The sequence below is a fragment of the Vanacampus margaritifer genome, chromosome 1 (genome assembly GCF_051991255.1).
Source record: "Vanacampus margaritifer isolate UIUO_Vmar chromosome 1, RoL_Vmar_1.0, whole genome shotgun sequence".
Classification (NCBI taxonomy): Eukaryota; Metazoa; Chordata; class Actinopteri; order Syngnathiformes; family Syngnathidae; genus Vanacampus; species Vanacampus margaritifer.
In genome coordinates this window covers 67,242,708-67,264,974 of record NC_135432.1, presented here as the reverse complement: position 1 = coordinate 67,264,974, position 22,267 = coordinate 67,242,708, and the positions used below count along the sequence as shown (strand labels likewise).

Sequence of the window (22,267 nt, the reverse complement as noted above, 5' to 3'; positions counted from 1 at the left end):
TTCAGATTCTGCATATTGCAATTTGTTCAGCCATTATTTGATGATTTGGAAACAACATCTGAACTCGACGCTTGAACAAAAAAAACATTGATGATGATGAATTCATATTGAACATGTTTTCCCCTTTTAATTATTCATCTTTTGCTCGTCATGACCATCAAAGTGCAGTCAACATGAAAGCGATGAGTGCAAGAAAAGTCCTAGTGTTTGCAGATTTGTATAAAAAAAAAAAAAAAAACACCAACAACATCACAAACATATGTAATGATGATGGATGCCACCAAAGCATATCGATAAAAAAAAAGAATGCAAATATGTATAAAATGATGTAAGACCACAGCCATGATCGATTACACACAAAATGATATCGGACCACTCTTATCAATTTTTAACTAAAGAACTGCATACATAATGATGCAAAACCCACCACTGCAAATTATATTCATAAAAAAATACATATTTAATGACATGGGATCACCACTTCAAAATGTACTGTAAATAAAAAAATAAATAAAAAACGACATCAAATGCCCACGCACGCGCGCGCAGGCGCCGGAGTCAACCTGTTCGACTGGGAACCGTCCAAGGGAGCGAGCCGAGCCACATTTGAGCAGGTAAACGTAAATCCTAATCATAAACTCACCCAATTTGTATCCGCGCAGGCAGCAAAGTGTACGCAGGAATTCCACTCTCAAAGTCTCCCCCGAAAAGTCGTCCTTCTTTCTCTTTTGAAGGAAATCCACAACAAGTGCGACTTGAAAAGCGCATGAAAATATTAAAGTGGTCGACTCGCGGCGGTTCCGGCGCTCCGGCCAACTTGGCGCTGCGGTCCACAAAGTCCGAGGCAGGCGGCCGAACTCATGCCGACAACCGCGTCGCGCTCCGCACGCTCGGAGAGGCTCGGAGGGGCTCGCTGCTGTGAGACTGGCCGGGCACGGAAGCCTCCGCGCGGGGAAGTGACAAGAAGAGCGGAGGGCGGAGGGGAGGCGTGGAGGAGTTAGGCGGCAAGCTGGCGGGGCTAACGGCGATGTTTCCGGTTGGACATTTCACAATAAGAGCGAAAAAAACATGGAAATCCGCTTTATTAGGTTAAAAAATACAATCGAAAAAACAGCAGATGCAGATACAGAAATATATTCTATTTAAGCAAAAAAAAAGTTCTGGAAATTAATTGTACAATACTTTCTTTTATTGTTTGTAAAACAATTAGCAGCTCTTATTTTGACATAATGCCACTCTACGCTACTCTACACTCTAATGAGTCTACTTTTAATGACTGCACACTATCAATGCAGTGAAATTTTGTTTCGTTTTTGCCATTATTTTACCACTATTCACTCATATCTTTAACAAGGCTAGGGACAAGGCATCCTGTTGGCATCTTCAAAATAAGACAACACTTTGACAGGTACAAAATCACGAGAGACAATTAAAAAAAAAATGCTTTCACTAAGATATTGACATGAAATAGTTATTTTGCGAAAAACTGTCATGGAAACAATACGTGTTTTTTTATCCCCAAAATTCTTAACACTATTCTATACATTTGATCCGTGTACACTATACTGTATAGTTACTCTATATTTTTATGATCATATATTGTTAAACCAAATGTTGTTGACCAAAGTCACACCAACATGGAAGAGCTCTAAAGAACTCAACAATCACAAAAGATCCATTTCAAAGTCACAAATGGCAAACAATGGCAGAAAGTCCTGTCAAATGTAGAAAGCGGGAATCACAAACCTACCAAAATAAAACCAGGGGGGGGGGGGGTGATAAACACGCCTCCACATCGGAATAGGAAGTAGAAACCTACCAAAATAAAATGAGTAGTAACACACTATGAAAATAAAAGTAAATGAGCTAAACATGGCTCATAAAAGATCCTAGTCAGTCCCCCCCAAGTTGCTTGATAGTGTCCGGGGTTCTATCAATGACCCCCAAAACAGGAAGTAGCAACCTACCAAAATTAAATCAGGTTACAACACCAATCAAAAAAGATCCAAGGTTCGGGCCATTTTGTTCACAAAAAGTTATTTGATAACAGCTGAGAGTCCTTTCAATGGAACAAAAAGAGGAAGTGTCAACCTTCCAAAATAAAACTAGATAAGAGCAGGAAACGTCCCTTAATAGAAGCAACACTTCACAGAACATCCCACAAAACGTTCTTTGTTAACCAACGATTGCTTGATACCAGATGAGGGTCCCATTCTTGGGAGGACAAAAACAGGAAGTAGAATCCTACCAAAACAAAGCTTATGCTCACATCAGGTGCAGAAGATACAAATCAAAGTTGTTTGTTTACAAAAAGCTGCTTGACAACACTGGCTGAAAGTCTTTAATGGAGCCCAAACAGGAAGTAGAAACCTACCAAAATAAATCCGGGTAACAGAGCAACACCAAGTTCTAATCGTTTCTGAGGTTTCTATCAACGACCCCAAAGATGAAGTAGGAAGCTACCAAAAATAAAACTGAGGCTAGCAGAAGCTAATGCTAAGCTAGCTGGCTGAAGTATCCAACAAATGATGTTTTAACAGGCGCTAACCTGCGGGCCTAATTGGCGCAGGCAATCAAATGCCAGGCCAAAATGGCTGTTTTGAGAGGAGCGCTTTATGGCGCCATAAAGCGGCTGGGCCCCCCTCGGCCCACGAGGAGTGTGCCGCTGCCGCCGCCGCCGCCGGCGCCGCCGTAACTCACAGGCCGAGCGATTGGCCATGATTTGCGACAACCATAAATAACGAGGAAGACATTTTTACATGCGTGACACCGGACACTTCATTAGGTACACCAGCTCATCATAGTCAATGTCAAAAACAAATCTACCTTGACAGACATAATATAATATTTCATTATTTTTATGTTTTTTTTTTTTTTACAAACACTCACACCCACTCAACCAAACGCTCAGAAACACACACGCGCGCACGCACACACACACACACACACACGCACAGACCTCCCCCGCCTGGAGGGAGTTGCTGATGAGCAGATGAACAATGAATCTTTTCATGGAGTTAAAAATTAAACACGTGAGAGTTCATTGGCAAGTCAAACCTTCAAACAGGTTGAAACACGGAAACGCCCGCAAAAGCCGAGCCGGCTTTTAAATGATTAGCGAATATCCTCCAGTCACACAAAACCCAAAGTCAACTTTACTTTACACACAAAAATACCTCCCATTCGTAGCTTAGCATTAGCATTTTGTTTAGCATGCTAACGGCCGCCAACCGCAACGATAAGGAGATTAACGCTAGGAGCTAGCGACGCGCTAAAGTTGACGAGGCGTTCGCGGGTCCCACGTTGCGCAACGTCTGGTTTTGCGGCGGGCCGGAGGAGAACCGGCGGCTCACTTTCTCCGCGCGGCAATTTAGCAGATTGCTACTTGGAGGACGTCCACCGCCGGCAGCAGTTGGACGGACTCCATTTGGAACTTCAGCGCAAAAGCAGGAGCAACCAAACAAGTCCTCCAGTATTCGTTTTAGGGTCTTTGCTGGAAAATAAATAATAATAAAAAAGTCTAGGGCCACAACACAACAAGTACACGACACATTTATCGTTCCACGTCGCTCGGAGAACATTCACAACCTGTTATGATTTGATTCAATCCGATACTAAAATTCAATACAATTCACTCCGATTATGATTCAATGAGATTCACTCTAATTAGGATCCGACACCAATTAATTAACGCAGCAGTTATGATGCGATTACATTTGATTCCCTTCAATTACAAAACAACTGAATTGAAATTCACTCATAAAAACACCATTTCAATTAGGGCCGTAACAAATGATTCGTTTATAAATCGATTCATCTTTCAATTACTTTTTAATTTAGAAAAAAAGTCAAAGTGGATGTTGCAAAGGTTTGATTTGGATTTAACGCAATGATAATCAGTTTGCTTTCAGAAATCGGAGAATATTTACTGCTGAGAAGTTGAAATTTAATAATAAATCGTTTGCAGTTGTCGATGAATCGATGAATTGTTGCACCTCTGAATTCATGAATTCCAATTACTGTTCACTGCAAATACAATGTGAAAGTCAATCAATCAATCGGTTGACATTCAATCCATCACGACTGGAAAGCGATTCCAATTCTAACGACGCTCTGGAATACGATTTACGGCACGGACGATCTCATTCACTCCAGTTTTGGCACAGAGCGCGTCCGGGTTGCTAAATCATCTTCCTCGGTTGTCTTCCTCCCGAGCGAGCGAGCGCACCGGCCGCTTGTTTCCCAGGCCCCGGCACGTTCCCGCCCGCCGCCAACCGTCCGTCCGAGTCCGACGTCTGTTTTCCGAAGCGGAGAAGTCAAAGCCAGAGTCAACAAACGCAGCCTTCAGCCAAGTTTGCCTTTTGTGCTCGCCACACATCAACAAACAACAGCAAAAAAGCGAGCGCGGGAGATCAGAGCGGCGGCTCGTTGACGCTCACAAGTCGACGTGTCTTTGATGTGAGCCGTGTGATCAAAACATGACGGAGTGCCGACAACAAACAACCCTGCAAACTGCAAACAAAAGGTGAAAAACACCCTTAAGTAAAGTCTACACTTTTAGCTAGCTGGTAAGCTAGCTAGGAAGCTAGTTTGTTAGCGCGTTCTTCATTTAGTAGAGGAATGCTAAACGACAACAGGATGGTAGCATTTGCGCAACCTGATTTGGGCTAACGGTTCAAATTGCTACACAGTGGAAATGATTTTTCACTGGCTACTTCCTGGCATGACCGTAAAATGACGGTCTCGTACCGGCAACGGGGCTGTTGCGACCAAAGCGGCAAAAGCGCTGACAAAAAAAAGCTGCCAACAAGCAGACGACACGTTGGCGTGCAGAAGACGACGACGGCGGCGGCCGACGCGGTCCATACGTTGAAATCCGCTTCTCTTCCGCGGACTTTCATGCGCCGGAAGGCTTTTAAGAGCAGGCTGGAAAATGGCGGCAATTCCCCGACGACGGCGTGAGCCTGTAATCTATTATCTATTATCCCTCGGCACGCGTCAGCTTCGGCGCATTTTCATTTGCTCCGCCAAGAACAAGCGGAAGGCGGAGGAGGAAGATGAAAGGACACTTTTCGCCCCTTTTTCATCCAAAGGTTATTTTTAGACGCTGCTCCTGGTCGGCCGCATCAAACGCCGGCGAGCGCACGTGTGACGCCATGGATGAAAAGTGAGCGCGTTGGGGAGCGGCTGGCTGGGCCGGCCCGACCGGTCGCCGCCTGGCGAGCTGTCAATCAAAGCGTGTTGTGGTTCGTGCGTAAACACAAAAATGCAACGTTTATCGAGTGGCGAACTCGCTTGCTGACGCGACAAAAACAAAACAAAAAAAAAAACGATCAAATGATCGAAAGAAGAGCTCAGCATTCCGCTGAATGTGGTTGTTGTCATTTTTCTTTTGCTAGCAATTGTAGCAGACGTGCCAGTTGAAAAAAGTTGGCCGATAGGAACATGAGAAGCCAAAAACACGATTCGTCGGGATGGGAATCAAAATCGGTTACCAGTAATTCCATTCTGAATCTTTTTGTTTGTTTTTTGATGGTCTGACGATTCTGTGGATCGATTCTTCGTAGCATCCGAGATGCTAACGCATCAACTTTTTTTTAAAATACGTCACGCTTGATCCTCAGCCTCCAGGCACGACCAATCAACTCTCACTGTTACATTAGTGTCACACTTGGACGGGCTTTAACCATAAACCGATTTGCCTTATTTCATATTTTTCCGATATGGAAGGTGTTTGAAAATTGCCATTCAGTTTGTGTAATTTGAAGGAGAAATACGATATTAGGATCAATAAAGAAGCTTTTGGATTTGATCGATTCTGATTCATTTCCATCCTTTCCGATGAGTTGACTTCAAGCTGGTAACGATGCAGAGACTCGTCAACTCGTTTTTTTATTTTCACGCGGTTCTTGATTCCGTACTTGACGAGCTATCAAATCAGTTCTAAATGAAATTCTTGACTTGATTCTTCTTGTTTTGGGCAGATTTCTTTGAGTTTCTTGACAGTTTCCTGATGTGGTTCTTGACATTTTTTGGACAATTTTTTTTTTTGTTATCATGTATTTTTTAAATTTACTTAAATGAGGTTAACCTAGTGCAAAAATGTTGTAAGCACTTTTCTCCATAGGAAAAGCGCACGAACATTCCTTTTGTGAGATGACAAGTTTATAAATAAAGTTTTTTGCCAAAGTCTCCTTTCGGGCTTAAAAATGCGACGAGTTAACAACTGTCAGGATGTTAGCTTGATAGCATAGCTGCCTACGTCAAATTAGAAAATGTTCCAAAAACAAGATTTTTTTTTAATTTATAGTTAGCCTATTAGCATAGCTGCTAAAGTCATTTTATCATATTGAATACCAATACGAAACATGCTTGTTAAAAGATGTAGAAAACGTCCAAATTGGACGGCGCTAACTAATAACGATGAGAAGAACTCCCACGCGGGGGCGGGACTTGAAAAATGTCAAAAGAGACGTCGCTAGCTAAAAGAGACGTCGCTAGCTGACAAGTGGCTCCTCCTCAACGTTTCAGAGCAGAGCTTTCGTCTGTCACGCCTGAACCTCTTCATCACACACACACTCACACACATACCCTCGACCCCTCCCTCTTTTCGCCCACACGTGAACACACTCTTATAAAACATTATATAGAATCGCACGCACGCACGCACGCACGCACATGGAGCTACAAGTGTGTGCTAAAAGACTTATAATTTGTGTTGTGCCAACAAAAGCTGGCTAATCCTGCAGAGGCTTTGTCACAGCTATGTGTGTATGTGTCGGGGGGGGGGGGGGGGAGTTTTCTGCATGACAGGCTCCATTGGAGAAGGTCTCCACCTCGGCCTGAGCCAGACCTCTGCACCCTCTCGTACCCCCGTGGTGCCATAGGGGTCGCGGGGGTCCCGTGTGTGTGTGTGTGTGGGGGGGCATTTTTGTGTGTGTGTGTGTGTGGGGGGGGGGGGGGGTGGAGTTGAAAGGGGGTTGGGTGACGACGCTTGTTGCAGCCGTTTAGCTCAAGACGGAGATGATCTCTCTGATATCTGCGGTGGGGGGTGCGAGCCCGGTGGAAATAAAGTCACCAATGTGTGACAGGTGGAAAGGGAGCGAGCTAATAGCCTTGGAATCACCCCCCCCCCCCAGCCCAACCCCTTGGAATTCACCCCCCCCCCCTCCCTTTCTATTCCATTCCAGAAAGCTGCGAGCATCCAAGTTTTTCGCAGGAGTGTGTGTGTGTGGGGGGGGGGGGGGAGTATTGATGGTAAAGTATTGATCTATCGGCAGCGGCGTTGGGACGCGTGCACGGAGAGCGAAAACCAAAAAGATTTCAAGTCTCACAGCAGAACTTCCAAAGTACGTCAACGCAGCTCGCCCCTTAAATAATTGGCCCAACATTTGATCATGACAATTTTGCTTGGAATCTACAAATGATCAATAACAATCTTTTAAATCAACATGCAAAAAAAACATGCACGCTGTATATTAACGATCTCAGTTGAAGTCAGCAGAAGAAAGTTTGCGTTTGCGTCCGGATGAACTTTCCGGAGCCGACAAGCGACAGTCCTGACATTCCCGGCGACCGGTCCGACAAGATGCGACAGACAGACGGACACGAAAGCGTCACTCACAAACAACGCGGCGTTTGCGCACACTTTGGGAACAACGAGGCACGTTTGAGTATGAGATTTGCAATTGATACATCGATGAGTAAATCAAATGAGAATCTGCTTATTATCATGTTGTGAAGCAAAATTGCTGATCAAAGTGCTTGATTTCACCGGCAACGCCAGCAACTCCGCAGCAGTGGACACAATAAATGGGAAAAACCGTCTAATTTGCATATTGTATACAAATGACATCCATAATACATGCATGTTTTGTTGGTGCTGCATTATTAGTATTAGTTTCCGCGGCAACCGCTGCAGGATGCGCCTCGACTGCGTTTGAACCACGTTCGCCTTCTCCACATTTTCCACCACGTGCGCGATCATCATTGATATATTTCATAGCACCCACAAAGCATCACCATGAGCCAAATGACTTGAGTCGGATTCCACCGGATTGGAACGAATCCCGTCGCCGCGCGTTTGCGAACACAAGTGAAGCAAATAGAAAATTCCGGATCTGCTGGAAAGTCACTTCAATGGATTCAGAGTCCAGCGCGTTCCCGACGACTTTGCCCAATTCAGTGAAGCAAATCATCGTGTTCATTAAGTGGAGTCAGTGGAGTCACACGACTCCACTAAATAAACGGAGTGCGTCCGTGTTGAAGTCCAGCGACGGCAGTCAGAGAATCCCGCCTTCTGAGTCTTTTTCATTGAGACCGCTGACTGGAGTCAGGGAACCGAATGGACTGAGTAAACCCGGTTTGACTCAAGTCTGTGAAGCGACAAATCCACTGAGTGAAGCAAATGACGGCGGGTCCGCTGAGTTTCCAGTAAGTCGACTGACTTGAGTCCAAGAGTCAAATCATTGGATTCTGCTGCGTTTCTGCTAAGTGACTCGTTTTCCCTTTGATTCCAAGGACTTAAGTTGGTGAAGCGAATGATTGGAATGTGCTGTGTTTTGGGTCCGTCTGCTAACTCCAGTCCAGGAACGATGTTTTGGAACGACTGCTGACTTGAATCAGGGAAACAAATCATCCGAGTTCTCAATGTTTGACTCCAGTGAGTCGCCAGATTCAAAGGAATCCTACACTTTGTCCGCTTTGTTTCGAATGAGTCCATTAACTTGAGTCAGTGAGCCAAATTCTTTGAGTTTCTTGAGTCATTTGCCCGAGTTTTCTGTCTCGAACCAGTGAAGCAAATCATAAGAGTTTGCTGTGATTCTGTTGAGTCTTCTGTGAATCACTTGAACCTGCTGACTTAAGACGGTGAGCCAAATCTTCGGACTTCTCAATGTTTAGGGTGATTCGAGTCTCCAGATTCCAAGGAATCGTGCACTTTGTCCACTTTGTTTCGAATGAGTCCATTAAAATGAGTCAGTCAACCAAATTCTTTTGAGTACTCAGTGTCAATGGCGAGAACCTTGAGTCATTTGCCCGATTCAACAGAATCGATTCCGTTGATTTTTCTGTCTCGAATCAGTGAAGCAAACCAAAAGAGTTTCTTCCGATTCTGTTGTGTCCATCGCCCGACTCATATGAATCGCTGGATTGTGCTGACTTGAGACCGTCGGAATCTGACCTTGCGCGGTTTGCGAGCAGCAGCCGGCCAGACTCACCTGGAACCTGCTTCATGAAGACCTCTGACCTCTGACCCCTGATTGCTGAGTCACAGCAAAGATTCAAATCATTTGGATCCGGCGTTTGCTGCTGCATGACAAAGGAGACTTTTTGCCTTTGCGGCGTTCCGAGCTGCGCCGGATCGGCACAAATGAAGTACGGACGAAGGTTCAGGACAAGACTCACCGATTAAAATAAGCGCAGACATCCATCATGGCCGCCGCTCGTCAGCAAACAGGTGTGGAACGACAGCGGCCAGATGCCATTTTAGCACTTAAGGCGCGTCCTCGCGGTCCAAATCCACAACAACTGCGTCTATCGTTGTGTGTGCGCGTTTTGGGAGCAAGTCAGCCATCCGGGGCTCGTCCAAAAACACTCATCATCATCATCATCATCATCATCATCATCATCATCATCATCATCATCATCATGTTTTTGTCCATAGACTCTCTTTGCGTGGAAGAGTTTTCGAAATGGTTTCTGTAATGCCGCTCAGGGTTTCAAGATAGATTTTCTCTGAAACTGAAGCAAGCAAGATTTTCATTTTAAAGTTTCAAACCAGGATTCAAGTTAAGGTTTCAAACAAAGAGAAAGATTTAAATTTTGAGTTCAAAACGAAGGTCGGTATTTCAAGTTAAGGTTTTGAGCCGTGATTACATTTCAAACAAGGGTAAAGGTTACAAATTAGACTTTAGATCTAGGGTTACGGCAGACATGGGCAAACCCCGGCCCGCGGGCCAAATACGGCCCGTTATGCGTTTCAATCCGGCCCGCCGAACTTATCCAATAAGGCTAGAAAAAAATTCACAATTTTATTTATTTTATTTTTTTCAGCTCAGTGGCCGAGTGGTTAGAGTGTCCGCCCTGAGACTGGGAGGTCGTGGGTTCAATTCCCGGCCGGGTCACACCAAAGACTATAAAAATGGGACCGATTGTCACTCTGCTTGACACTCAGCATTAAGGGTTGGAATTGGGAGGTTAGATCACCACATGATTCCCGAGCGCGGCTGCTGCTGCTGCTCACCGCTCCCTCAGGGGATGGGTCAAAGGCAGAGAACAAATTTCGCCCCACTTAGATGGGTGTGACAATCAGTGGATCTTATCTTATCTTATTGGATTTGGACATTTACAGCAGGAGACGGCAGGGTTTTGTGTTGAACACGGCAATAATGTCCCGATAGTCCAGAGAATCGGTCAATTCTTTTTTGAAAGAAAGCAGGGACAAAGAGTTCAGTCTATCAGTCAACATTGTGGCACTGTTGCGTGTTTTGATCCTTTTGACAGCTGAAGATAGTCTTTCTACATGTTGTCATGGGTGAGGTGAGGAGCGCCGCTGCATGCAGGAGACGGTCGATATCGGTGAAGACATCCCCGGGGCGTGCGTCGAGCACTTCTATGAGCGCTTCCTCGTTGGCTTTTGGCTTCTTTTTGAGCTGCCGCACAAACACCGCGTGTGCTATGCGTCCCCCCACGGAGATGGAAAAGCGGTCAGAGACGGATTGGATGTACGCGCTTTGTCCTCAGCGCGTGACAGGCAGCAAAGGCTATCATGCAGCCGCATGTGTCACACGCACTGTGGGCCCGGGTTCAAAATGGGTGGGCCAATGGAAAATTTTTTTTGAACTTTACGCCTTGAATTGAAATCTATTAATAATAGATGCAGTCACCAGGTTTGACAGATCACAGTGTATGTGCTATTATAATCTATTTACATTTCTCCTCCCACTTTGCCAAATAGTGTGTAAATGCCGCATCTCGCACCCAAGGTCACTTTATAAAGCATAAAAACACAGCAAAAGTTGAGCTAAAACAATAAAAATGAAGCTATTGGAAAAGCTGTTTTAAATGAAGTGGATTTTGCACATTTGAAAAACGCAGTCCTGAGTGCACACTATAAGTAAATTGGGTTGTACATTTATCTGTGTGTTTTTACTGTGCTATGAGGTCCAAATGCTCCTGGTCCGGCCCATCTGTCAAAATGTCAAACCCATTGTGGCCCAAAAAGTCAAAAAGTTTGCCCGCCGCTGGGTTAGGGTTTCAAGCCCGAATTGGTGACGGTACAAAATGAGGGTGGAAATCCTGGGTTCGGTTTCAAACAAATGCTCGGCTCTCAAGTTAGCATTTCCTGGTGGTTAGCATTTCAAGAAAATGTTCCGGTTTCAAATTAGGGTTCCAAAGCTGAGTAAGAGTTTCAAACAAAAAAGTTAGGCTATAAATGAGGGTGCAAATCCTGGCTGGGGTTTCAAGTAAAGTTTTGGGTTTCAAGTTCAGGTTCTTGACCTTGACTGGGGGTTCAAACAAAGGTTGTTCTTTAAAATGAGGCTTTCGAGTTAAGGTTGCATTTTCAAAGTAGGCTTTACATCAAGACAAGGGGACGCTTTCAAATGAAGGTTCCAACCCTGAGTTGGAGTTTCAAGGAGCTTCAAATTGGGTTTGGGTTTGAAATGAGGGTTCCTACCCTGGATTAGGGTATCAAACAAGGGTAGCGCTTTTAAATGAGGCTTTTACTTTCAAGTTTCAAGCCAAAGTTAGTCTTTAAGAGTTTGTTAAAGTTCGGCTTTCACATTCGGGAACCAATGCAGATCCTGCTCCGTCCTGCTTGAGCTTACTTGGCTCACAAAGCGAGTCAGTGCCGAAACAATGGGAGTTCATTTCAGACCCGACCACTCGCATTGTGCCCCCCACACAATGCCGCAATCTTTCCAGCCATTGTTGGCCTCATTTTCATCGTAGCTCCTTCTCACTCTCCGTTTTCTTCTCACCTTCAACCACTTCCCCCCCCCCACGTGCCGCCGCCGGAATGTTCCGTGACAGCTGCCCGTCTAAGCAGACGCCTCGTCACCGCACTTATCGCCTCGCCGCAGCCTGGCGCGCCACTGTGCTAATTGGGCCGCTTTTTGACGACTTGGCTGTTGCCGTTAAATCGTTATTAGCCTCCCCACGCCGGCGGAGCGGGCACAAATTAAACATGCCCGTCGCCTCGCCTCGAGCCAGTGCACACAAAGCGCTTAAGAGGATTGATGTGAGACGCTACATTAGTTTGTACATGTGTTCGCACTTCACCGATCACCGGACACTTCATTAGGGACACCAATCAAAACAAATTCGGTCTTTAAGAACGGTAATTTCTTCTTCTTTTTTTTTTTTTTACAAAACTGGCACTGTCACATAAACTTAAATTTTTCAAGTGTGTTCATTCTGCTGATCTCCTAAAAGTGACCACTTGGAATTGAAAAAATACAAAAAAATTTGCCCTCAAAGCCGATTTGACTTAGCAACGTAAAATGTGGTCATCTCTATCAGGACCCACAAAAAAAGTCTCAAGAAGTCATGTGTGAAAAGTCGGGGTGTCAAAATGAGTGTGTCCATTTCAAATTCCTTTAATGCCACTACATTTTTAAACGCGCCACTAATGACTTACTTGGAAAGCCCGTCTTGGGGGAAGTTCAGTTATAACGCAGCCGACACGTCCGCGTCAAAAGTTAGCAGTAATAAATGAATAATAAGTTGAGGAGACTCGGGGGAAGTCGTATTTTACAACTTAAAAAATGCTAAAGATTAGCTCCTTAATATGAAAAGAAAAAATGCACTGAGCCGTCACCACCATCTTGCAAATGCAATTATGCCATCTAGTGGCAGAAAAATGACCTCAACGCAATTCAATATCGCTTTTGCTTTTTACAGTAAAGTATTATCTTTTCAATTTTAACTTAATTTTATAAATTATCAGGAAATTACTGTATCAATGACTAAAAGATGCTGTCATATTTTTCATAGTTTTCCACTTTTATGTTAATAAGAGTATGAAAACTTGGGATTTTGTTTTAATTATTGTCCATTTCGAACAGAAATACAAATTTGCGATTAATCGCAAGTTAACTATTGAAGTCATTACGATTCCTTTTTTTTTAATCGCCTGACAACCCTAGTGAAAAGTCTCAGAAAGTCTGCCCTTTTAGTTCAATATCATCCTTCAGAATTGAATACAAAAAATGTCCGCCCCTGAAGCCAGTTTGACTTGACCAACAGAAAAAGTCTCAAGAAGACACAGGACGTTAACTGAAATCGTTTGAAGCGGCCATTTTGGAGTCATGTTGGTCATAGCCAACGACTTTTTGAAATTTCAGCCCCCAAAGCCAGTTTGACTTAGCAACATAAAATTTGGTAGACCCACCAAAAAGTCTCAAAAAGTCTGCCATTTTGGTTCGATGCATCCATTTGCTTTTGTCCTTCAAAAGCAAATTTTCTCTTGCTAGCAACTTTGAGCGGCCGCTACAAGTCGATTACGACCTGGTGAGTCACGTTTTCACTCTTCAAAAATTCCCAACCGGGAAGTTTCAAACTTTGCGGCGTTTTGAGCTCAACTCGCGGCTGAGCTTTCGTCCGCCCACGTCGTCATCCTGAAATAGTTTGCCGACTTGCTGCGATCAAACGTCTGCGCGTAAACAGCATGTGGCGTTCCGTCTCTCTGTAGCATCTTCCGGTTGCCACGGTAACCCTCGGCGTGCGCCTCGTGAGTCATGTGACACAGAAAGAACGCGCAGCATCAATCGTTGCTCTCTGAGGGTGAAAATCATCACCAAATCATTTGTTGGGTTTTGTGTAAAGTTCTCCGTCAAAAGTCAACGTTTTAGTCATGTCAAGCAAGACAAAAGATAAAATAAGAGAACATTTCCGCAATATTCACTCGGTGGACTTCTAGTTGGGATCTGGTTCATTTTTGGTGTCAATTTGCCTTAAAGAATCGGACTAAATCAAAATTGAAAAATGGAATCGCGCCAAACCATATCGAGTCAGACCTCAAAAGTGACGGTCTCACCGATGGCATTCAACAGCAATAACGGTTTGTCGTTAAATAATGTCCCTCTTTGGTTGGCAACCAAAGACACGGCGGTTTACCCGACCGTCACGGCGCTCCTCGGCTTGTGTTGTGGTTGCAGATATAAATACACCCCGTCTGCGCTAAAGCTGCTTTTATAGGGACATTAAAGCCTTTTTTTCCATCAACACCCCACAAGTGTTGCTGCTGCATTTAGCAGCTGAAAGACGTCCAGTCTGCCTCCGAGAGGACCACCACAAGCTTTTCATTGTCCCCCCCCTCCCCCCCTCCCTCCACTACACCACGAGCCGCTCCTCAGGGTCTTAGGAGCTTTAGTTCCACCTCCTGCCCACACCTCCCCAAAAAAAAAAGAAAGTACCTCAAGTCGCAGTCAAGTTCAGGATCCAGTTGTGATCACTAAATTATAAAAATCAAATCAACTGAAACATTTGGCTAATATTCATGCTAATCGGCTTGCATTGAGGCTAATCGGGTACTGGAAATGATGCTAGTAAGTGAGTTTCGTTGTTAACCAGTTAGCAATGAGGCTAATGAAACAGAATTGATGGTAAATGGTCGGCAACGTCACGTTGGCTGGCATTGATTCTAGCCAGCTAGCATGGATGCTAATGAGCTACCAAGGCTAGCTTGAAAAACGATTGTCTTGATTTGACCCGTTTTCCGAACTTCTTCCGGAATCTTCTCTGTCAAGCCGCCGACTGCCGTTGCATCGCCGGACTCTGGAAAACCCGCCGCACATCCACTGGCCCCCCCCAAAAAAAACTAACAAGCGAGTGCATTTAAAAATGGCACTATCGGCATTATAAAAGTCATTTTGGAAGAAAGTTGAGTGCGTAAAAGTGGCCCAATACTTTTACAAATTGAAATATTTACATATTCGAATTCTACCAAGACGTACCATAAAAATGGACGGCAATGTTAACGTTGCCTGGTTGAAATGAAAACGTTTTGAGAAAATTCAAAGTTTTGCTCGATACATCTTGAAAAGATCCATTGTAACGATCTTTTCATCTGCAAAGGCAACAAATTCAATATTTGATTTGAATTTGATCCCACTTAACCGTGTAACCCCAAACGTATCATATTGAATACAAGACATTTTGAGCCCTCGATTTCTTGAGTTTAACCCCCCCATTAAAACCCTCACGTATATGATCTGACACATGCATTGCACTGATAATCCACTAGAGGGCAGTATCGCCCGGTTGATGGAATTTTCAGCGCAAGATCGCCCCAATTGAGAAAGGAGAGACACTTATACTTGTTTAACTCTTTTACTGCCAAAGACGTTAAATGACGTTCTGCAAAAACCTACGGAGGAGCGCCAAAGACGTTAAAAGACGTCCACCCATTTTTTTTATATATTTTTTTGAAACGGGTGCAGGGAAGGCTTGCGGAGCTGTTCTGAAAGTTTCAAGCAGGTCTCGTGAGCCTAATGACTATTTTTGGCCCCTAGAGGGAAGCGATGACGCTCTTTTGACAAGATCGGGTGGACGTCAGCAGAAGACGTGAGGCGGGGCTAGAGTGTTGTGGGGACAATGGCTGAAGAAGCCATAATGGCGGTTGCAAGCAGCTCACGCTAGAGCCGTTTCTTTCAAAGACGAAAAGCATCGACCAATGATAAAGAGCACATTGATGACGACGATGATCATCATCGATGATGATGATGATGGTGACTCCGTGGTTGGAAGCATTGACGCGGCAGTAGAATACGTTAGGCGGCGCTAGATGGAGGAGGAAGCGGACAATGTTGCAAGCAGCTCACAGTTGGGAATTTTCAACGCTAAAGAGCACATTGATGACGACGATGATCATCATCGATGATGATGATGGTGACTCCGAGGTTGACGGCGAAGTTGGAAGCGCTGACGCGACGACTATGACGACGTTATAAAGGTTCACGGGCTAGCGATGCTGACACCGGAAAACACGGAGCACAACGCTCAGGCAGACGTTCAATCGGACGACGAAGAGAGCCCCGAGTCCAATGCATATTCATCGGAGGAAGTGTGTACAGTCTGCTACTTGCTTTTTATTCCCCGAAAAAAAAGGCCGTCAAGAAAGTGTAACGTTTGCACGCGAAACGGACAAAGTGAAAGTAAACTGTTGTGCGAGTCCTGGCGTCTCCTTGCACGCAGGAGAGCGTTACAAAAGGAAAAACTGTATTTGAAACATCCACATAATTGTAAGTAGTACCACAGTTGCACACATTTGGAAATAGTTTGCCAAATTGTTTTGTCAAATTGTTACACTGTTGAATGGAAATAAACGTATTTTGCCATCAAAAAACACTTTTTCATTGTTGGTGAAAGCGTTTTACAGAAGTAAAGCACTATTTAGGTGTTTGTGGCATCATTCATGGACAAAAAGAAGTGTACAATTCACTAGAGTGCATGAAATAACATCGTTTCACAAAAAGCTCTTTTTCTCCGTTTTTTGTTTCAAAACAGAGAATTTCGGTGAAAGTAACCATTTTCTATTGTTGATTACTGAAGAACGGAATAAGGTAGAAACAAACTTTTTTTTTTCTGATGAAAGCTGAGAGTCCAATCTTTCATTTGGTAGTATGCGTGTTTCCATAGTCCACACACAACATTTTCTGTGGACCTTGAAAGATCAGTCAAAATGCTTAAATGGGCTGGCACTGGCGACGTCCCGTTTTGGAAAACGTCTGGCAGTCAAAGAGTTAATAGTGGTGATAAGATAAATGTGATATGTCTTATATTATATATGATATTGATATGTCTGTTTATTTTTATATTTTTGATGTTATAAATGTACAAATTTAAAGCATTGTGACCGGATGTATCAAATATGACACAAATCAAAAGTCATATGTGGAAGTTAATTTTCGAAAATAAACAAATAAAAGTTTTTGTTTGTTCAAAAGGGCCAATAAATACTCAGAATCTTCTCTCATATATTTCATGGCTTTATATATATCTATCATCAAGTGTAAATTTCTGGCGAAAGACATTTGTGACGCGTCTATATTTGAATTACAAGCACAGACCAAAACTCAACCCCAATTTGAACCACATTGTCCTTATCGGGAAGCTAAATCAGGATCCGCCGACATTTGTGCAGAATATCTACAAAAATAGAGCCTGAGATTATGATTTCAAGAGTTTGTACTTCTGGTGAAATTGTTGTTTGTAGTACAGTGACAGATTTGCAATGTAACAAGTCGTTCGCCTAATAGCGCAGTTGCTAAAGTCATTTTCCAGTAAAATGTGTGTTTTGTTCTTTCTCTGTGTGGATTCTCGGTCATCCCGGCCACAAAAGTTCAATTGAAGCGACGGGACTCTTTTTTTTTTTTTTTGTTTGTCTATGTTTTTTTCTTGTTTTCCAAAAACATTCAAAAATGACTTGGGGCAATTATGGTATTACGCTAACAAAATGTGCTACGGCTCAGTGAGGGTTGGGAAATCTTGTGGAAAGCAGAAGCGTGATGGCGCCGGGCCCAAACCGGCCCAAACCGGCCGTCCACAAACAACCGCACAGACTGCAGCTGCATTTTTGCTTGCCCCAAAATAAATGAAGAAAAACAGTGGACATGTATCACAGCCCTTAGCCTCGGGAAGCTAACGGTGTGTGTGTGCGCGCGCGCGCGCGTGTGTGTGTGGTTGTGTGTGTTTGGCGTGTTATTCTGGTTAGCGAGGCTATAAAAGTAGGAGAGCAATTCCGAGCGCCGCTTTACGGTAACCTCCGACCAAAACACTGGCACGACAACAACAACAACAAAATGGCCGCCTCGCTGTGGAGCAGCAGTGGACGCAAAAAAACAGGTTTTGTCAGGCGGATCATTTTAGTGCAGTAGTTGACTTTAGACATTGAAGTGTCGCCCGCAGGCATAACTAATCGATCACGAGTGACTTCACAAAGGATTTGAATGTATACTTTTAATGTTTGAATATTCGTCAGTGCATTGTTAATGTATTGAGTTCCACAAAAAAATACAAAATGATTCCACTAAACTGAAAAAAATAGTTAATTGGCCTCTCAAATGATAAAATTATTGTTTTAATTAAATACTTATTAAAAAAAATTACAGTATTAAAATGCATTTGATATAAAAATATTTTTTCCCCCAAAACTTTTTAACCTTTTGTTTTAATCTCTTTTACTATTTAATTACTTTCAGAATAATTTTTTTCAGTTTTTCATCTGCTTTTTTGAGTATATATTTTTAATGACAGGGGAAAAAAAATCTATAAAACAGAAAGAAAATTAGAAAAAAATTGTCATCAAACAGAAACTAAAAATAAATGAAGCCCCAAAAAGATGACTCGAAAAACATTTGAGATCCCCACCAGCGTACTTTTTATTTCACCTCCTCATTGATATTTTCATGAAGTGATTTTGCTTTTAAAGCAAAGAAAAAACACGGTTTAATTATTTGAACCTCTTTCATTCCACTGAAGCACAATAAAAGCCGACTTTTTACTGCTGAAGAAATTCAATTGCATTTTTACGTAACTGTTTTGAAGGAAATCTCACTTGTGTTTTCACGAACGGATGCTTTACGCGCTCCCTGAGCAAGTACAAGTTGGCTCATTTCTTTGCTAGTGTGCGTCAGTGATCGGAAACGTCAGGAAGAAATTGCTAAGAGACGTCATTTCTTATTTTGCCTGTGAGGACTTAAGAATGAACTGAAGTAGCTGAAATCGCAATCATTAATGTTGGCATCTTTTCAATGCATCTTAATTCATTTGTAAAGGTGATTACAAATTGCATATACAATTGGGGGGGGGGGCAAATATGTCAACAACCAAGAGTTTTTTTTTTTTTTTTTTTAACTCTTTGACTGCCAAAAACGTTAAATAACGTTTAGTAAAATCCTAGGGAGGAGTGCCAAAGACGTTAAAAGACGTTTGTTTCAAAACAGAGGTGAAACTAACCATTTTCTATTGTGGATTACTGAAAAACGGAATAAGGTAGAAACAAACTTTTTTTTCTGACGAAAGATGAGAGTCCAATCTTTCATTTGGTAGTATGTGTGTTTCCATAGTCCAAACACAACATTTTCTGTGGACCTTGAAAGACCAGTCAAAAATGCTTAAATCGGCTGGCACCCACGGCATCCCTTTTCTGAAAACGTCTGGCAGTCAAAGAGTTAAATCTCAATGACCACCGCTAAAAATCAATGTAACAAAATATCAACATGTAAGCACATTTCCACACAGGAAATGCATTTTTTTTTTTTTCCTGTTTTCCGCGTGCCCACATTGTCCTCCACGAGAATAAATGCCGTGCGGGTTAACAAGAAGCAGCTGGTGGAAAAATGACAAGCAAATCAATGACATCGTAAAAAGCCCATTGTTAGTTGGGGGGTGAAAAAAAAGACTTCCTTTCTTTTTCTTTACACACTCATTCTTCTCTCTTGACCACACAGACGCACAGATTTCCCAAGCAGCCGTTTGCCAGGAGAGAGTTCCAAATATTATTTTAATAAAGTCGACATAACCCAACCCAACACAGTGTATAAATATTATGCTCGCTGTAAATAATCTGTCTTCTTTTGTCTTGCTTTCAAAGCGTGACGAAAGATTCCACTCAAGCTTGTAGCGTCGCGCCCGCAGCCGTAAATAATAATAATAAATAGCAATCATAAAACCGGAGTGAAAAGTGAAATAGAAAGTCACTTGTGTGACGATAAAATCATTTTTTGTGTCGGCGGGACAAAACGAGAGCGAAAACTTGTGTGGGAGTTCTTGGAACCATTCATAAATCCGCAAGAGCGTGTGAGTGTGCGTCACATGCACGACAGAACCAGTGGACCACCCACAGCTGATGAGGATGAGGATGATGATGATGATGACGATGATGTCGCAGTCTGGACTATTGACTTTATTATTTATTGATGGCGTTTTTCTTTGTTCAATTAATGGAGGCTTTTCAATGGCGTCAACACAAGCAAAAATGTGGCCGTGCCTCCAAACAGCTCCACTTAGCCGGCGTGCAAGGAGAAGACTTTAGCTTTATAATGATAAGATTGTTTTGTTTTAATTTGATGCATGCTCCTCCCACTGTCAAGGTACACGCCCTGGAATTGTCCCAAATCGGCTGCGTCGACCCAAAATGGCCGACCTCCTGTTCAATTCCAGCCATGGGTCCTTGAGACTTTTGGGTGCGTCCTGTCAATGCTAATTAAATATAAGGGACGTCAGCAGAGTTCAAAGCAAACATGGTGAAGCAGCATTTAGCGGTTACGCTGCACACAAGTAGAATAAGCTGCCGACAGAATGAAGTTAGCTCCAAGTGTGAACGCTTTTAAATCTAGGTTCAAATGGATGCTTTTTCTCACCATACTTGTGATTAACTGATTGAATCGCAGCCATTTTCACAGAAGCAACCCCCTTCACTCCCGGCTTATTTAGTGGATTTGCAAGGCCCTCAGAATATTGTGCTCTATTACTACAAAAACATGGAATCTACCAAAAGAAAGATTAGAGTCTCTTTTTTTGATCAGGAAAAAAAGTATATTTCTATCTGTTTCCATTTTGCATCAATTAGCATTAGAATACAGCTTAGTTTCATCATTATTCAAAAATCTGTTGGGAAAAAGAGCTTGTTTGCAACATGGCCCTGGGTGATCTCTTATACTCTGCTGCCACATGCTGGCTGTTTTTGTAATAACTACCATTGCTTCAACCGTACTTTGCAGTTCAGAAGCGACATCAAAGTATGCTCTAGCACAAAAAATAAAATACGTATAAATCCATCTTTGGGGCACGGGTAATATTTCAAATAGAACGTATTTATACGTTTTTGGGAGCAAATGAGTTAAGGTCTTTAAAACATTTCTATAATCAATTTTTCCAAAATCTTCTTGTACTGTACATTTTGCAGTTGTCATTTTAGTCTAATCCTTTTTTCTTTTTTTTTACTTTGCTTTTAAAATGTCTTAAATTGTTTGGTCTGTTAATGCTTTTGAATTTTGTGTTTTTAACTATGTGACGCACATTGAGCTAGCTTATGAGTTGTGTTATATAAATAAAGCTGCCTAACTTTGTTTGGTCAAACTGGATACGTAAGCGATTTCCCTAAGAAGACAAAACATGCAGTTCAGTGCAGGCGAGTGAAAAACAGAAACGGTGCCTTGGATCTTAAAACATTTCAAGGGACCCTCGAATATTCACAAGGCACAAAATTTGTGTTGGGGCCCCCAAATTGGAAAGGGACCCCTAAAATATGGAAATGTTCGGCAAGTGCACGGCACCGTAAGCGTTTAAAGGGGCATGTTTGAAAAATATGGACATTTCCATTAAGATCCCTGGTACAAATTTGGGAAATGTTTGGCCCCCCAAAAAAATTTAATAGATCCCTAAAGTGTTCACGAGGCTACAGGAACCTGCCAAATTTAGGGAGCCTATTTATTTGAAAGGGAACCCCAAAAATGGTCATGTTCGCTAGGATACATGAACCAACCAAATTTGCGGAGTACCCAGACCCTAAAAATTAAAACATTGAAGTGTACACGGACCCCCCCCCCCCTTCCCCCCTGAAAAAATGTTGCAATTGAGACCAAACAAAACTTTTTGAGTTTGCTTCAATCAGGCGTCCTAATGGCGGGCTAGCTTCCCCCCCTGGGGGGCCATTTGAAGGCTCGTCGGTGCCGTGGGTGGCAGGTTGAGGTGGTGAGCGGGGTGGGGGTCAGGAGGGGAGAGCGTGCTATGCGGACACAATAGTTAATCCCTGGATTGAACAGACTCAAAGGCCTCATCTGTGAACGCTGATCCCGCCTTCGTCAATGGTAGTCACGATTGTAAACAAACCAGTAAAGACCCCCCAGCCGAGACCTCCACCCACCGGACCCAGCAACTGCACAACTGTTCATTTCATCAGCAAAAGGATACTTTCAGGTGCCTTGACGTGCCTGAAAACTCACTGATGCGAAAATATGCGTATTCGGGTGAAAAGTGACACGTTGTGGGGGTCCCCGACATGGGACCTAAAATGACCCAATAGCGCCCCCTCCCCGAAAATGTTAGAAGGAAAAGATTATTTTTGTTTTGCCAATCGACACCTAAAGTGCTTGGACATTTCTATTGGGATGTGTAACTTAAACAAAAAAAAAACAACCTCTAAATTGTAAATAAAAAATAACATAAAATAATTAAAATAAATAAATAATCAGGAAAAAAATATTTTAAAAATAAATGGTTGGAAAGAGTTTGAATTTTATATGAAAAAAAATAATTTATG

At 43.0% G+C, this 22,267-nt stretch overlaps 1 protein-coding gene across 11 annotated transcripts in view; it reads right to left on the bottom strand.

Moving 5' to 3' along the window:
• The window catches only part of fgfr3 (fibroblast growth factor receptor 3), a 115,536-nt gene that overhangs the window by 47,546 nt on the left and 45,723 nt on the right, over positions 1–22,267 (bottom strand). For 2 of the 11 annotated variants that reach the window (XM_077563748.1, XM_077563791.1), the window contains exon 1: positions 644–1,064. The exons of 3 other annotated variants lie outside the window; for them this stretch is intronic. In XM_077563748.1, coding sequence (XP_077419874.1) covers positions 644–768 — 125 coding nt within the window. In that variant the 5' untranslated portion in view covers positions 769–1,064. Of the gene's footprint in view, positions 1–643; positions 1,075–22,267 lie in introns of those variants that run through there. 6 more of the 11 variants (XM_077563738.1, XM_077563757.1, XM_077563728.1 and 3 more) reach the window with 6 other exon arrangements.